Source organism: Puma concolor, chromosome C2, assembly GCF_028749965.1.
Source record: "Puma concolor isolate L17-30 chromosome C2, mPumCon1.1.hap2, whole genome shotgun sequence".
NCBI lineage: Eukaryota > Metazoa > Chordata > Mammalia > Carnivora > Felidae > Puma > Puma concolor.
This window is the reverse complement of record NC_141675.1, coordinates 156314197-156330800: the sequence shown is the minus strand read 5'-3', so window position 1 is coordinate 156330800 and position 16604 is coordinate 156314197. Positions and strand designations below refer to the sequence as shown.

General features: G+C 55.4%; 1 protein-coding gene and 2 long non-coding RNA genes across 3 annotated transcripts in view; 1 reads left to right on the top strand and 2 right to left on the bottom strand.

The window, feature by feature from the left end:
- Window positions 1-499: 499 nt before the first annotated feature.
- LOC147577638 (uncharacterized) lies at window positions 500-2070 on the bottom strand. The gene is made up of 2 exons (XR_015255883.1): window positions 1687-2070; window positions 500-1093 (listed from the first exon to the last, which is right to left on the bottom strand). It is a non-coding gene; the product is annotated as an uncharacterized LOC147577638 (long non-coding RNA).
- A 4644-nt stretch (window positions 2071-6714) lies between these two features.
- LOC147577637 (uncharacterized) lies at window positions 6715-8474 on the bottom strand. Its single transcript, XR_015240482.1, has 2 exons — window positions 8155-8474; window positions 6715-7259 (listed from the first exon to the last, which is right to left on the bottom strand). It is a non-coding gene; the product is annotated as an uncharacterized LOC147577637 (long non-coding RNA).
- A 48-nt stretch (window positions 8475-8522) lies between these two features.
- The window catches only part of RIPK4 (receptor interacting serine/threonine kinase 4), a 28339-nt gene continuing 20257 nt past the window's right edge, over window positions 8523-16604 (top strand). Inside the window, exon 1 of the mRNA XM_086676022.1 lies at window positions 8523-8767. Coding sequence (XP_086532148.1) covers window positions 8586-8767 — 182 coding nt within the window. The 5' untranslated portion in view covers window positions 8523-8585. The remainder of the gene's footprint in view (window positions 8768-16604) is intronic.

Below are 16604 nucleotides of genomic sequence, written 5' to 3'. Positions count from 1 at the left end.
GGGAAACTACCAGAAGTAGGCATCGTCTGCTTGAAAGGACCGTTTGGCTGTGTTTCCGGACCCCCCTGGGCCTATCTCTAGCCATAGATGAGATGGGGCCAGTCCCCGCTTTGCCGCTAAGATCACCATGATTGACGGGAGATCTGGTCCTGATCTTTGCGCCCAGAGCAGACAGCCTTATCGGCAGCCACCAGCTCCAGGCCCGTGCTCGCCCTGGGAAATAAAACGCCTTGCAGGCCAGGCCCGCGAGCGTGAGGACCAAGGCCCCTTCCTCCCACTGCCTGTCTTTACCACGTTCTGTTATTCACTCGCCCACCGATGGACACTTGGGGTGCTACAACCTCTTGCTCTTGTGAATAATGTTGCCAGGAACACTTGTGTAGAAAGTTTTGTTTGAATTCCTGTTTTCAGTTCTGTTGGGTAGACACTTAGGTGAATTCGCTGGGTCACGTGGTAATTTTATGCTTAACAGTTCTTTTTAATTTACAAAAATGTGTACTTGTTTATTTTGAGAGAGAGAGAGAGAGAGAGAGAGAGGGAGAGAGAGAGCATGAGCAGGGGAGGGGCAGAGAGAGGGAGAGAGAGAGCATCCCAAGCAGGCTCCGCAATGACAGGCACAGAGCCCGACGCGGGGCTCGATCTCACAAACCGTGAGATCCTGACCTGAGCTGAAATCAAGAGTGGGAAGCTTCACGGACTGAGCCACCCAGGCGCCCCTATGCTTAACTTTTCAAGGGACGGCTGCACTGTCGTCCCATAAATACTTTTCAAATTGTGTGATCCTAACTACTTAATAAACGGAAGTGCCGGGCGTGTCTCCGTCCCAGGGCCAGTGTAGAAGGATCAGGAGGTATGAGGGTGCCGTGTGCAGAGGACGCTTGGGAGAGCCTGGGGCCCAGGAGCACGTCCTGCCCGGCCCGGGCACCAGGGGGCGCTCTCACAGTGACCCCCGCAGGACTCACCTGAGTACCCCAGCCAGCACGCATTTTGCGATGCATGTCAGCAAGAGAGATAATAACTCCCCAGCCTCCGGAGTGGCTCCCGGGGGGTGGCATTGAGTTGGGCTGGATCGGTGCTGTTTTAGATGGGTCATCTGGGAAGGCCTCAGGGAGGCGTGACATAGGACGAAAGAGGTGAACACAGGTGAGGCCCCTGGGGCCCGCCAGGAGAGGAGCTGCTCCTGCAGAGGCTCTGAGGAAGGAAGGCATGTGTCACGTCGTGGAGGAACAAAAACGCCAGTGCGGCCGGCCGGGACGAGAAGGGCGGGGGTCAGTGACGAGCCTGGATGGGGGGCGGGGGGGGGGGGGGGGGGGGCAGGCCGGTCACCCGAGGGCAGCGGAGGCGCCCCCTTGCGGTCCAGAATGGAGGAGCCAGGCCCTCATCAGCAGTGCCTAGTAAACAAGGCCATGTACCCAGCTCCATACCCCAGGACCTTGTAACAGAGGAAGCTGAGTGACTCTGGGACTCGGGGCAAGACAGAGAGGGGGGCTGAGCGGGAGGAAACCAGGCATCGGCGGAACTTTCCCAACAGGACAGCTTGTGCAAAGGCCGGGTGGAGTCTGAGTCAGAGGAATGGGGGTGGAGGGGCGGCTGGACGACCAAGGGCGGCAGAGACAGGGAGGGGGGGTGGGGGACGAGGCTAGAGAGGGAGGCCCGTAGGGCCCGTTTCCATCCTAAAACACTGACCTCGGATTTGCACGTTCAAACCATCGCTGCTGAAGAACGACTGGAGAGGGCGGCCGATGACCCCGGCAGGAAACGACCAGGACAGGGCCAGGGGCTGGCGTGGGAGCCAGCGATCCACCAGGAGACGCTCAGGAAGGAAGAGCTGGCGTTTTGGTGATCAGACCACGATGGCGCTTCTGCAGGGGAAGGGCGCGAACGAGGCCAGCGTGCCGTGTGTCTAACCTGTTGAAAGTTAGAAAGCCAGCAGACAGAGTGTTAGGTAACATGTGTCCTGTCCTGCTTTGACAAATCCACCCTCACAACTCAGAAGGCCACATTTGAACCGGCAGATCGCAGACCCTCTCTCTGTCCACCCCCAGCTTCGCAGCAAACAGAGAGAGGCCTCCAGGGCCCACAGTGGGGACATCCCAACCCGGGCCGTAGCCCCACCCACTGCTGTCCCCTGCAAACAGCTTCCTCTGGCCTTGGACACCAGGGCGCTCACAACAGCGGTGAGGTCACCCTCCAGAGGATGGAGTCGTGCAGAGTTTGGGGGTGGTCTTGGGGACATTTGGGCTGGGGTCACAGGTATCTAGTTTGACCTAGGAGGGTGGACAGAAGGGCAGGCCCAAGGAGGGCCAGACCACAGCCCTTTGCCGTGGAGGCCAGGCCTCTTGTCCACGTGTGGGGAGGGGCAGTTGATGATGGGCTGGATCTCGTTGGACAGAGGGTGCGTGAGGGTCTGCAGACACCTTTTGGTTCCTGGCCTTCAGGAAAGAAGGCAGCATCTTCGCAGAGATGAGGCACTCTGGAAAGAACCAGTTTGGGGTGACAATTTGGGAGGCTTGTCCCAGACGTGTGGAGGTGCCTTAGAGACGTGGGTGCCATGTTGAATTTGGGGCTCTCGTGCGCAGAGGGAGAGGTCTGGCCTGGACGGACAAATGTCGGAGTCTGTCGAATAGATGAACACTGAGGCGGTGGGCCTGGAGGCGCTCACCTGGGGATAAAGAGGAGAGTGTCCAGCGAGGGAGGAGAGGCCTGGGATGGGCTTTGAGAAGCCCCAACACTTAAAGGCCAGGGAGTGAGGGCGAGGGTGCCCAGGGGATGTAGAGAGATATTATGGGTGATTCCAGAAGCATGTGCTTAATGCTGTCTTCGTGCATAAGCTCGTGATGTGTCCCCAGGGCACGGATCTTACACTTGGGGAGGGCAGGCGTGGGGTCTGGAAAGGGAGGTTTGTGTAGAAGAAAATGTTTGCTAAATAGTAATGTTTACAAGATACTGAAGGGTGTATGGAATCACAAAACCTCGAAACCCTCAAGATCCTAGAGGAGAGCACGGGCAGTAATGTCTCAGACATTGGTCATAGTCCCATTTTCTCTAGGTACGTCTCCAGAGGCAAGGGAAACAAAAGCAAAAATAAACTCTTGAGACTACGTCAAAGTAAAAGCTTCTGCACCACAAAGGAAACAACAAAACGAAAAGGCAACCTACAGAATGGGAGAAGATACGTGCAAATGACATACCTGCTAAAGGGTTACTATCCAAAATATATAACGAACTGATAGAACCCAACACCCCCAAAACCAAATAATCCAATTTAAAAATGGGCAGAAGGCATGAACAGACATTTCTCCATAGAAGACATCCAGACGGCCAACAGACACATGAAAAGATGTTCAACATCGCTCATCGTCAGGGATATACAAATCAAAAACCACAATGTGATAGATACCACCTCACACCTGTCAGAATGGCTAAAACCAACAACACGAGAAACAACAGGTGTTGGCGAGGATGTGGAGAAAAAGGAACACTCACGACCTATTGGGAATGCAGACTGGTGCAGCCACTCTGGAAAACAGTATGGAGGTCCTTCAAAAAATTAAAAGTAGAATTATCGTATGATCCAGTAATTCCATTCCTGGGTATTTACCCAAAGAATACGAAAATACTAATCCAGAGGGGTACATGCACCCTTGTGTTTATAGCAGCATTATTTACAATATTTACAAGAGCCAAACTGTGGGAGCAACCTACGTGGTCAATGAAGTATTACTCAGCCATGAAAAAGAACGTTAGCTTGCCATTTGCAATGACACGGATGGACCTAGAGAGTATTAAGTCAGACAGAGAAGGACAAACACCACAGGACTTACTTACGTGTGGGACCAAAAAAACACAAAACGAATGAACAAACGAGCAAACAAAAAGCAAAAAAAGAGACCCCTAAGTACCAAGAACAGCTGGGGGGTTGCCAGAAGGAAGGGGCGGGGGGGGGGGGGATGGGCAAAATGGTGACCAGAGAGGGAAGCCCAGGCCTCCAGTTATGGAATGAGTAAGTCAGGGCCCCGAAAGGCACAGCCTGGGGAAGACAGCTCATGGCACTGTAACCGCGTGCCCGGCGACGGCTGGGGGCTGCCCTGGTGAGCCCGGCACGACGGACAGGGACGGTGAATCACTGTGTCGGACACCTGAAGCGGACATCACCTTGTGTGTCCCTACACTTTAGGTCAAAGAAAGGAAAACACGTGCTCCATAAAAGCTAGACGTTGGAAGGCAGCCCCTCTCCCCTTCTCTCCCCCTTCCCAAACCCTGGGAGGGGGGCCGTGGCAATCCGGGCCGCGGACTCTTGCTCCGGGCGCCCTTCGGCTCGAAGGGAGACGGAAAGGCAGCGGTGAACAAGTTATGTTCTTTAGCAAATAACATTCAAACCGTGCAGGGAATTCTCAGAAACAGCCCAGCAAGTTGCTGCAGGAGCTGCCCTCGGGGGAGAGCAGAGTCACCTACCTGGGGCGGAGCCTGCGGGGCCGGAAGGGGCTGCACCCGGAGGAGCGCCCGGGGCGGGGGCGGGGAGAGGGGAGGAGCCCGGCGAAGAGGGAGGGACCGGCGGGGAGGCGGGAGGAGGGGGAAGGGGAGGAGCCAGCGGCCCCGCCCCTGCGGGCGGCTCACGCCGAGTTCGTCCGGATCCCGGGCCCGGGCTCGGTGGCCCCTGGCCGGCTCCGTCCGCCTGGGAGGGCCGTGTGCGGGCGGCGCGCTGCTCCGGCCCCCGGAGTGGGACAAGCTCACGGAGCAGGCACCCACAGCGCAGGTGACAGACACCCGGCACTGTTCCTCCGGCACCTGGTCCACGCCGTGCCCCCTGCGTCCCTGGGGCCCCACGGCCATCCTCAGGCAGGGACCCCTCTCCCCGGGTTCAAGGGCCGGCCAAGTCCCCACGGGACCTTGCCCCAGGAGAGCCCTGCACCTGCCTGCTCGCGGGCCGCAGGGTCGGTGGGCTCCCCGCGTCGGGACGCGCGGGCTGCGCGCGGAGAAGGGGACATCCCCGCCGAGCCGGCCACCCCGGGGCCCCTGGACTAAGGGGTGCCGTCGGGCGAGCTGCGCTGGCGGGGCACCCGAGGTAGGAGAACGCGGACGAGGCACTTCCTCGGGGGAAGGGCGGCAGAGTCCCCGCGGGCTTGCCCACCCGGTCCCGCTGCCCCTGAGCTCCCGGACAGGCCGGCTGTCACTTCCCCCACTTCCCCGAGCGTCTTGCCCTCGGGGCGCACCTCTCCCGACTGCTCCCGCCTCGCGCCCCTCGGGGTGCCCGGCGCTGCCCTGCGCGGGGAGGGGGGGGCGGAGGGGGGCGCTGTGTGCGCGGAGTTCCTGGAGCGCGGCGGTCGCACGAATCCTCACGACGGCCGCTTCCCAAGTCTGAGATGCAAAACTCGCACTACTAGTTTTCTTTAAGTCAGTCCACTTTCATTTTGACCCAAAATGTACTCAGAGTGAAACTTTATGCTTCGATCAAAGGTTTTCATTGGTATAAATGGTTGACAGTGTAGCGTTCAGTCATTTCAGAGAATGTGTTCACATAATCACGGGTAAGGCTTCTCTGTTTATTAAGAAAATTGCCACAGCCCATTAAGAAGGGAAATTCAATTTAATATACATTTCGTCTTCTTTAATATTCCGATAACTTACTATAGTTTAAAGCTGACATTACAAGCTTTAAGTTCCAACGTGTATATGCTCAATCTCACACATAAAATATGTTAGTAGCGATTTTTTTGAAAGCTTACAGGTGATAAAACATCTCTAGTTCAAAAAGGATGAATCTTTAGGTTTTGTGCCCTATCAGTGATTGAAATCATTTCAACAAACTGATTTCTTGTGTCCCTTTTAAACCTCTTCACCTGTCACTTGCACTTGCTATGCATCTATGTTAAATATTTGCACAACAAAATAACACCATAACTATTTTATTCTCGTTAGGCACTCCGGTGTCATCATACCTCAATGGGACACCAAGGTTTCTCTGTCAAAAATGGTAAGATATCTTCTGTATCTCACTCTCTTCAGGGTTTCTTGGATGGCCACAGAGTAACCACAAAGGCTTATCCCCTCACCTTATAAAATAAACAATGGTAATCACTAAATTATTGACACTGTAAGTTATTTAAAAAAATTGTTTTTAGTATTTATTTATTTTTGAAGGAGAGACAGAGTGTGAGTGGGGGAGGGGCAGTGAGAGAGGGAGACACAGAATCCGAAGCGGGCTCCAGGTTCCAGGCTGTCAGCACAGAGCCTGACGCGGGGCTTGAACCCACAGACGGCGACATCATGACCTGAGCCGAAGTCGGACGCTCAACTGACTGAGCCACCCAGGCGCCCCAACACTGTAAATTATTTCTATACTTAGAAATGTCAACCTTACCCACGTAGGACTGGTGACCATTAGCATGAACAGTTACTCTCCTGTAATCCCACAGCGTCTAGAACCTGGGCTCTCCTCACAGGTCCTGCAACGGACTCTGTTTTCCTTCTACGGATTAAAAAATTGACCTTCCGAGTGCATTGAGTGGCTTGCATGAAGAGCACAGCAAACCCCAAGGGGGTGCCAGGGGCAGGCTGCCCAACCGTGGCCTTGATCTTTGTCCCCATCAGTTTGCAGTGGGGGACTGGCTATCCAGGCCTCTGCGGGCTCTGGTTGTGGGCCCAGGAGCCCAGAGCTGAGCCTGCAGCAGACACTCCATAAATATTTGTCAAGTGAAGCGCCAGATGATTAAATAAATGAAAACAGTGTATTTTATTACGAGACTGGTGTGGGCTGTTAGTCACTTAGGCTGCTGAACGAAGCCCCGGCAGTGAGATTCCGGAAGTTAGAAAGTCTGCAGAAAGATGCCTCCAGCCGAGTCCCGGAAACAGCACACACAAGTGACTCATTTTCTAGCCGATTTGTTGGTTTTCTCCACCAAAATAACCACTACGCTTACTTCCAAGTTACCTTTACATCCTTAAAGGCACAAGGCTTCTAAACAGGTTAGTGTCCATGTTAGTTACAATCAGTAGCCATTTGCCGCTAAGGTCTCACGAGTTCAAGATGGTGTGGAAGAGGACGCGGCTGCCTGGCCTTCTTTCCCAAGAGGCCCACTGTGGGCCGGAAGTGTGAGCATTCTTCAAAGAGACCCCGTGGGGGAGGGGCAGTGGGCTGTTTCCAAAGCAGCAGGAGGGCTCCATTGCTGGCTGTGAAATAAGATCATAAGCCCAATGGAGGGTAAAGCCTGCAGAGGGTAAGTCTGCCGCTTCCAGGCGCCAGCGAGGACCGGCCCCTCCTTTGGGGGTAACACAAACACAGTGTCATTAAAACGCTCCCTGCTTAACACCTCCCCCCAAATCCTGCCTCCATTATTCATCTCACTGGGCCAAGAATAAACCTTTGCTCAGGGTACCGTGTGCAGGAGTGAGTGCTTTTTAGGTGTGGACGTTTGCAATCACATTTCTCGACCTCTGACTCAGATGTCTTTCCCAGATCCGAGCTCATTCAAAGCTGGGAATTTTTTTTCCTCCCAAAGGTGGAAAAACATCTTTCCTTTCCAGTGTGTTCGAGGTGTAAAAAAGATACTGTTCTCCAGGAAAGGGTGGAGGAACCCCGTTGTCTTTAAAACCCCACTGAAAAAAATTTTTTTAACTTTTATTTATGTTAGAGAGAGAGACAGAGTGTGAGTGGGGGGAGGGGCAGAGAGAGAGGGGAGACACCAAATCTGAAGCAGGGTTCAGGATCTGAGCTGTCAACGGAGCTCAGAGCTCATCCCCGGGCTCGAACTCCAGGACTAGGAGAACATAACCTGAACTGAAGTGGGCCACTCAACCGGCTGAGCCACCCACGTGCCCCTAAAACTCCACTTTAGATCTGCTGTTGGGGTGATTAAAAAAAGAGTTACTTCCAAAGTGGAAACGTCAGTGTCAAAAAGCAAGCCGCTAATTTCCAGGGAATTATGCTTAGTGGGGGGAGAAAAAAAGCCAATTCCCAAAGATCCCACCCTCTACAATTCCTGTGTGCAAACACAACGTATTTGAAAATAACGCAATTTTAGAAACAGAGGAAAGATTAGTGATGGCCAGGGTTTGGGGTTTCGGGTACTCAGGAGGGGCGGGGGGGGGGGGGGAGGGTCCTTTCCTGATGGAATGTTCTAGATCTTGACAGCAGTAGTAGATGCACGAACTTACACAGGTGATACCATGGTTCAGAACTCAACGCGCGCCAACGAGGCCAAGTAAAATCGGGGAAATCCGAATCAGATCGGTGGGCCGCACGACAGTCGACATCCTGGTTGTTGCGGTACTTTTTTCCCCCTTTTTTGGCCAACTCCTGCCAAGCGATAGCACCGAGGGAAACGCGGCCGTGACTTGTCTCTCACACCTGCGTGGGACCCTACTGGGATCTGCACACACGCACGCACCCAGGCCGGCACCTGCGCGCGCCGCAGCCCGGGGCGGAGGACGCAGTGACCCCACGCGTCCCTCGGTGGGGCTGCAGGGACCTGGCGCCCGGGGAGGGGCGGGGCCGGCGAGCGGCGGAAGTGACGTCAGCGGGGCGGGGCGCACACCTGGGCACCTGGGCGGCCGCGGCGGCGCGGGGCGGCGGCGAGACGCGCGCGATGGAGGGCGAGAGCGGGAGCCCGTGGGCCCTGGGGCTGCTGCGCACCTTCGACGCGGGCGAGTTCGCCGGCTGGGAGAAGGTCGGCTCGGGCGGCTTCGGGCAGGTGTACAAGGTGCGCCATGTCCACTGGAAGACGTGGCTCGCCATCAAGTGCTCGCCCAGCCTGCACGTCGACGACAGGTCAGCGGCCCGGGCGGGGGCGCTGGGGCGGGCGACGCGGCCGGGCCTGGCTGCTGCGCGCCGCGGCGGGCGGGGGTCCGGGCGCTTGGATTCCGGGGTCGGGGTGGGGGGCTCCTCTCCACCTGGGTCGCCTCGGGAGCCCTCGGAGGGAAAGCGGTGTCCGCGCGGCTTGCCCGGCCCGAGGGACGCGGAGGCCGGGGCGGCGAGCTAGCTGCTCCGGGTCCCCGGCTGCGGCTCCCGCTTCGAGGGGCCGCGTTTGGTCGAAACGTTGCGAGGTGCCCGGTGGGGCCACCCCGGTGCTAGCGAGCTTCGCGTGAAGCCTCGGGTTTTCCGGGCTTTGGACCCGCGCCCCTCGGAGGCGCGTCCGGCCCGCCCGCGACCCGCCTGGGCGCTGCGGTCTGCGCCCGGCTTAGAAAAATTGCCGTGTGGGGATCTGGGCTTTGTGAGTTAGTTAGACTCCCTTCGACTTACTTAGTAATTTACGCTGGAGCACAAATTGGTATAAGACGGTAATTATTTCGGTCGGAAGCACCGGGCTTGGCTTGGCCGGGCTTCCGCAGCCACGGAACTCGGGCTTGGCCTTGGGGTCCGGCAGGCGGCCCCGGGGGTGGGGGGCGGGGGGTTCTGCCCAGCGCTCCCTGACCTAGCGCTCTGGCTTTGGCTGACTTGATTTCCAGGCCGAGCCCCTGGTGAGGGGGGGCGGGGGAGGGCTTTACATTAACCCGCTTTGTGGTCGAACCATAGCGCCCTCCTGCACCCCAGCGCCCCAGTCCAAGAACCTGCCTGTCCCAGCCTAACACGGGGACTCAGTTAACCACGATTGGAAAGGACGCGAAGCCACCCCTGTGAAACAGGGCCGGTGGATTGTAGTCTGTGCTTAATTTGGGGGGAAGGGGGTGGAGTTGGGGGGGTGGGGGGGGAGAGGGTCTTGAGAAGCAGTTCTGGTTTTAATGCCGCCTTTTACGTTTGCATTGTAGTAGTTGATATGTAAACTTAGTTGATACGTAAACTTCAGTGGACCACACTTAAATTATGTGGTGAAAGTGTGCCTTCTAGGAGGAAGTTGGGTTTGTATTCCGTGCGGAGATCCCCCTTAGGGAGTCCCTACCGAACACACAAAGGAAAACAGCTCCTGTGAAACCTCTCGTAGCCTTTGCTGTCTCCAGCGCCTGGGTTTGAATCCTCGGCTGATTGAGCGATGGGGCCTCCAAACCCCAGCTTCTCGCTGGTGGGATGGTGGTGACGTCCCCTCCCCGGGGCTCTTTGAGTCCCCGGGACTAAGGTAAACGGATTGCAGTGTTTTCTGCTGCAGCGTGAGGTACTAGGCCCCGCGCATTCGCTGCCCTCGTGTTTTCATCCTGGCCTAGGAGATTAGGCAGGAGAGCTCTGGGTGACCTCTTGCCGGGAGCCTCAAACCCAGTGTTACTTGGAAACTGGCAGTAGAGTGGTGACAAGTGTCATAGAAACATCACAGAGGTGAGGGGCTGTGCAAGCCGGCCCTCCCCCTCTATGCCGTGGATCCTGGGAACTTCTCAGGCCGGGAGGGAGGGGCGCTGTGGTTATTTTGATGAAATCCGACCCGCCTTGAATACCAGCCAGTGGTCAGATCCCGAAAGGCAAGACCCTGGCCACGGCGACATTTTTATGCTCTGGGGACCTTGGTCCGACGGAGTCTTCTGGTCAAAGCGAGTTTTATTCACCAGCAACGTTTTTCACACGGGTTTCTTGGAGGAGCAAACAAAGTAACCAAGGATGCACCCGGGCTGACTCACCAGCCGGCACCCTCAGAATCTGTTATTTCCAGCCACCAGGCCCTTCTTTCTTGGGTGGCCCAGGAGGAGGTAGGGTTTCTCTACTTGACGCGGATCACTTAGGATATTGCATAGCCTGGTTGAAAAGTGTTTTGTCCTTTAACTGGAAGCCTTTCCTGCCCTGCCCGAGCCAGGCAGGTGGTGGCATGTTAGCGGGCGGCCCCGTGGAGGTCAGCATCGCCCAACAGGAAGAGAGTCACCTCTCGCACTTTGCCGGCCCGGTAGGGCAGGCCGGAGGTTCTGTATTTGCAGCAGTGGCTGATTTCTCTGCTTGAGAAGATGGTTAACCCCCTGCTCTTTGTGTGTGAAGCCAGAAGTTAATGATTGACTGAATTCAGCTCCAGGTTCGGGGGTGGGGTGGGGGTGGGGGTGGGGTTGTGTCGTGCAGGAGGGGCTGGGTGCCTTGCACAGTCGCATCTAGACTTTGAAATGGTGGTTGTGCTGCCCCCCATCCCCACCCCGCAATGTGTTCCCTGAAGTGGAGTGGGGAACAGGGTTTTCTTGGGGTTCTGGGTGAAGCCTCCAGCCCTACTGCTGCCCTGGCCGCAGACTTTATCCACGCCGCACCCCCCCCCCCCCCGCCCCCAGCAGGTGCCCCAGGCTCCTGGGAGCAGCAGGCTGCCTCAAGCCTGTGAGCACAGAGTTCTGTGCAGGGAAGGTCAGGGGCCACCTTGAGGAAGGGGTGGGGGGGGGGGAGGCAGGGGCCACTGAAGCACCTGCCATAGGAGCTTCCAAGGGGACCTTCTTGGGATTTCACAAGTGACACCCGACTGATCTGCGTTTCCCACTCCTTATGGGCATGGCTGGTGGCTTGGGGGAGACACGTGGCCTCCCTGGCTAACCCTGATCAGGGGGATCGTGAGCGCTAGGGTGGGGTCTAGGGCTGGGCAGGTTACCGTGTAGACAGCACAAGTGACCCCAGAGGCCCCAGTCCTCCAGCCTCCCACCCCTCCCTTGGGCTAAGAGGAAGCCCTGAATAACAGAGTGCCTGGCCTGGGCGCCGGCCCGCAGCGAAGGCGCCATCCGCACTGGCTAGTCCGGACGAGCCCGAGCAAACCCCCAGTCTGCAACGGCAGAGCTGACGATCTGACAAGCCCGCTTCTTGTCAATTTTAAAAATAGCAGTGTGGGAACCCTCGGAGGCTCCCTGGGAGCATCCCCGGCTTGGTGCTCGAGTAGGCCTGGCCTGGAGGCATCCGCTAACCGAGGATTAAACCATGTTTCCTGCTGCCTTCCCCAAAGCTGGTTCCCTCTCAGGAGCTCTTCGGGGCTGGTCCCCCCTTCTCTCCTCCCACGATGTGTTACTCCTCTGACGTCCAGAGACCACCACCCTTTTGTCCCCTACTTTCTACTTTCCCCTTTTCCACCGTCAATGCTTCTGGAAAGGGAAGCCTTGTCCCTCCCTCACCATCGGCCCATCTTTAGAATTTCTGAGGGGAGGGGGGAGCCTCTGGCTTCTTAGAAACTGTCTTTTAGAAACGGTCTGTCTGATGATATTTCTGATATTTTCCCCTACCCCGATGCCCTCCCTGGGGTGGGAAAGACATGCTGAGACCTGTCCTAAATGAGGAAAAAAAAATTGGGTTAATCTAAGTGCTATTGAGAAAGTATTGGACAAATTGAACCCCAGCTTAGTCCTGTGAACGTCCAGAGGTTTTCCATCTGGGACTAGGAGGAGGTCCTGGGGGTGGAGGTGCTTCGTGCATTCCTGCCCGGAAACGGAATTAATAACCTTTCCCCAAATGGTGAAGAAAAGGAGCCTGTTTTGAAACGATTACAGAAGAGAAATGTGACACCAGTCCTGCCGAATTTGCCTAATTGCAGGCAGCACGTCACAGTGTTTAGGTTGCGCTAAGACTGATGTCTGTGGATCCAGGTGGCCTCGAACTCTGCTCCTAACAGCGAAGAAACGGGATTGATGGTGTGGACCCGGACGGAGACGGAGCCTGAAGTTCCATGGCTCCGGCGCCAACCGCACCGGGGACCCTCAGGTCCCCTAGTGGTGATAGTGCTCACAGTACTGGGTCAGTAGTTTCTTCTGTGTTGTCACCAACATGAGCCAGAAACACTGCTTGGAGGGAAAGTATATTTAAAATAAATAATTGCTGTTGACAAAACAAAACAAACAAACAAACAAACAAATGAAAAACAGTGTGGGGGGGGTGGGGTTTGAGGGGCATGTTTCAGTCCTGACCCGGGCTCCCTACTAAGGCTTATTTCAGGCTCATTGAATTGCAGATGCCACCTGGGTTATCCACCTGGGCTGGGGGTGTAGCTTCCCTAAGCCTGTGGCTCCTGCTGGGGCATAGGTGTGTGTGTGTGGTGGGGGGGGGGGGGGTTGTCCCTGGAGCAATTAAGGGAAAGCCAAGAGGTTGGGGACATTTGGATTTGGATTACCAGGGAGGGAACGGGGTGCAAAATGGTGCAGAGCCTTCTCAACAAAACCAGTGCTAGCGGGGGCCCTGGGGAACCCCGCTCCCCAGGCCTGTGTGAAGGGTCTCCTTGTCCCCTGAGACCTCCCTGAGGCTGTCCTGGGACCCCCCCCCCCTTCCTTGCCCCAGGGAGGCGTGGTGACAGGTGGGATCCTCTCTGCTCTAAGGCATTCTGATAGAGTTGTCGGAAAAACATTTGTCCTTGGACACTGCCTGGTTTTCCTTGGTGAGAGGCCCTTACATGTGTGGTCAGTTGTCCTGCTTGACATTCTTCCAAAGAGGGTTCTTAGAACATTCAAGCTGTGATCAGCATTTGGGAGTAAACCAGCACCGCGGGGCCCTTTTTGATTTTTTAAACTGAGGTGCATGGTGCCTCGTACAGTGGAAAGGGCCTGGGGCAGGGGGAGCAGTGAACTTACTGAACTGGGGCAGCCGCCTGGGCGGAGGGGGGTGGGGAGCGGGGAGCGAGAGTGACTGATCTGCCAGCGAGGCTCTTAAGGCGCTAATGAGCCCGACAATCAGAAGTCACCCTGGTTTATGTATTATGCCCTTTGGGCAAATGGAAGAAAACGCTTTATTTGCAGGGTAGCTCAGAGCCTGCATTTAATGAGAAGTTCGGCCTTGATGTAATTGACTTTGTACCCAGAATACGTTTGTTATCAGTCAGGCTTGGGCGGAGGCTCATCTCCAGATGGAGGGTGTCTCCAGCCCGAAGATGACCCTCGTTACTATCCAGCCTGTAAATACCTGAGCCATCGATCGGCTCCTCAAAACCTACAGGCCAGGAGGGCAGCCTCACACGGGTTCACACTGCAAGGGGGGGGGGGGGGGGGAGAAGGTCTCTATTCATCCCCGGGGTTGGGGGGAGGGCAGGATGCAGGCCAGTGCCATGTGGGCACAGTGGCACCCAAGGACACACATGGGTCAGGGAGGGGTGGCCAGGCAGCCACTTTAAAAGAAAAAAGCAACGGGAACAGACAAGTTAAAACACTGACCCTTTTTTTCCCCCAATATGAGCACATTTATTTTAATTTTTTTTGTATGTTTTATTTATTTTTGAGAGAGAGAGAGAGAGAGACAGAGTGTGAGCCGGGGAGGGGCAGAAAGAGAAGGAGGCACAGAATCCGAAGCGGGCTCCAGGCTCCGACCTGTCAGCACAGAGCCCGACGCGGGGCTCGAACCCACAAACTGTGAGATCGTGACCTGAGCCGAAGTCAGACGCTCAACCGACTGAGCCACCCAGGCGTCCCCTATAACCGTGATTCTTAGCAATATAGGGAGGAGAGGTAGCCCCTGGTACTGAGTCATGTTAGAAGTGGTAGTTGTCCTGGTTCAGTGTAATAAGCAGGTCTTCCGGGAGGAGGACGGAAGAGATGGGCCCAGGGGTGCCGTTTTCTCTCTGTTTAGATGACGGGCTTTCTAATGATGCTTGCTGCTGACATCTAGCCTTTCCTGCGTTTAGACATCCGTGGAGACCAGACACAGGGCGAGGGGTCTGCCTCTGTGTGGCCAGAGCCAGCCGAGCCCGGACCCAGAGGGGACGGAGCCACTCTCAGCCCGGCCCAGGGACCCCCACACGCAGCACTGCACTCTTGTGGGCGCTGTGCTTTCCATCAATTGGCCTTTTAACCAGAGAGCTAAGCAAGCAAGCAAGCCGTGCTGAACTCAGTTCTGTGTCATAGTGGTCTGATACTTCATTCCTGATGTGTCCTGATGTGGTCCACTTGTTCCGAAGGCCAGTGGGATTCTTTGCCTCCACGAGTGTGCCCAACACCGACTTCTCTCCCTTCTCCGGGATGCTTCCCCTCGCAGAGAGGAGGAGCTGCCCGGTGACTCCTGGTAGAGATCGGGGTGGGGGCGGGGTGCCCTTGCTACCTCTCTCTCCTCCATACCCATCAGTCGTCAAGTCTCATTGATTCTCCTCCAAAATGTGCCCTGGGTCTGCCCAGTTCTCTCTCTCTGCCTGGAGCTGGGGTGACCACCTTGAGCACAGGTGCTCAACGCAGGCAGAGCTTGCGTTGCTGCAGCCTCCGATGACCTGTAATCCCGGCTCCTCCTTGCCGGCGGGCCTTCCTCCCTGGCAAATGTTTTCACACACGTATGGGAGGCCTGGCAGCATGTAGTCTCAGAGAGGAGGTCAAAGGAGTAAGAAATGAATTTGTTTGGTGGATACAGTGTTGGAACTCTGCATCAGACTAGCAAATGGGAGCAGGTGTGGGCGGGGAGGTCAGGAGCGGGTGCATCCAGGCTCCAGAAGAGCCCTTCTGGTGGGTTACGGGCAGGGCTGCTGGTGCCGGAACCGGCATTTCAGGGGGAGTCCCTGAGGCCACCCCAGCCTGCATTGGTGGTACGCAGATGCTGGGTCTGCTCGGTTCCCGGCTGCGGTAGGGCATGTCTGGCATGTGATTCTAGACTTTTCCTTCAGGAGTTTATTAGAAAGCGTGTTCTCCAACACATGCCTGGCACCTGGCACCTGTTCTGCAGGGAAAACAGATGAACTTTTTTGTTTTTTCAGATTAAATATTTTTTTATTGGGTAAATTTGATGCATAACATTGCGTAAATTTAAGGTGAATACTGTGTTACTTTGGTGTGTGTGTGTGTATATTGTAATATGGTTGCCACTGGAGTCATATTTATCATATTACATACTTATTGTGTATGTTGAATAAACTGTATGTTTATCGCCATTTAGCCCTTCTTACAAGTTTATACCTTTAAACGCCATCAGTCTTATCTGCCCACCGTCTTGCCCCTGGTAACCACCATTTCTTCTCTTTTCTAGATTCCACATATAGGTGATATCAGTATGTTCTCTGGCGTATCTTGCTTAGCATGATGTGCTCAAGGTCTATCTAGTTGTTGCAAATGGCAGGATATCCTCCTTTTTTTTTTTTTTTAATGTTTTATTTATTTTGAGAGAGGGCGAGAGTGCATGGGAGAGGGGCAGGGAGAGAGAGAGAATCCCAAGTAGACGCCACACTGACAGTGCAGAGCCCGATGCAGGGCTCGATCTCCCGAACCATGAGATCATGACCTGCGCTGAAATCAAGAGTTGGACGCTCAACCAACTGAGCCACCCAGGTGCCCCGTGGATATCCTCCTTTCTCATGGCTGAATAATAGTCCGTTATGTATATGTGCCACACCTTGTTGTTTTTATTTTTTTTTCTTTTAATCCATTCATCCGTTGATGGGCATCGATTGGGGTTGTTTCCACAGCTTGGCTGTCGCGATAAACATGGGTGTGCAGAGATCTTGCAGAAGTCTTGTTCTCACTGCCTTTGGGTATATCCCCAGAAGCAGAATTACTGCATTGTATAGTAGTTCTGCTTTAACTTTCTTGAGGATCTCTCGTTCTGTTGTCCGTAGCGGTTGAATCAGTTTACGTTCCTGCCAAGAGTGCAGGTCCCCCCACCCCCTCACCGCCCCCCCCCCGTCTGACAGGTGTGAGCTGATGCGTCTTTGTGGTTTTGGTTCACGTTTCCCTGATGGTTAGTGATATTCAGGATCTTCTCACGTGCCTGTTGGCCATTGTGACATCCTCTTTGGACAAATGTCTGTTTAGTTCTTTGCCCGTTTTTAAATCCGATTTTT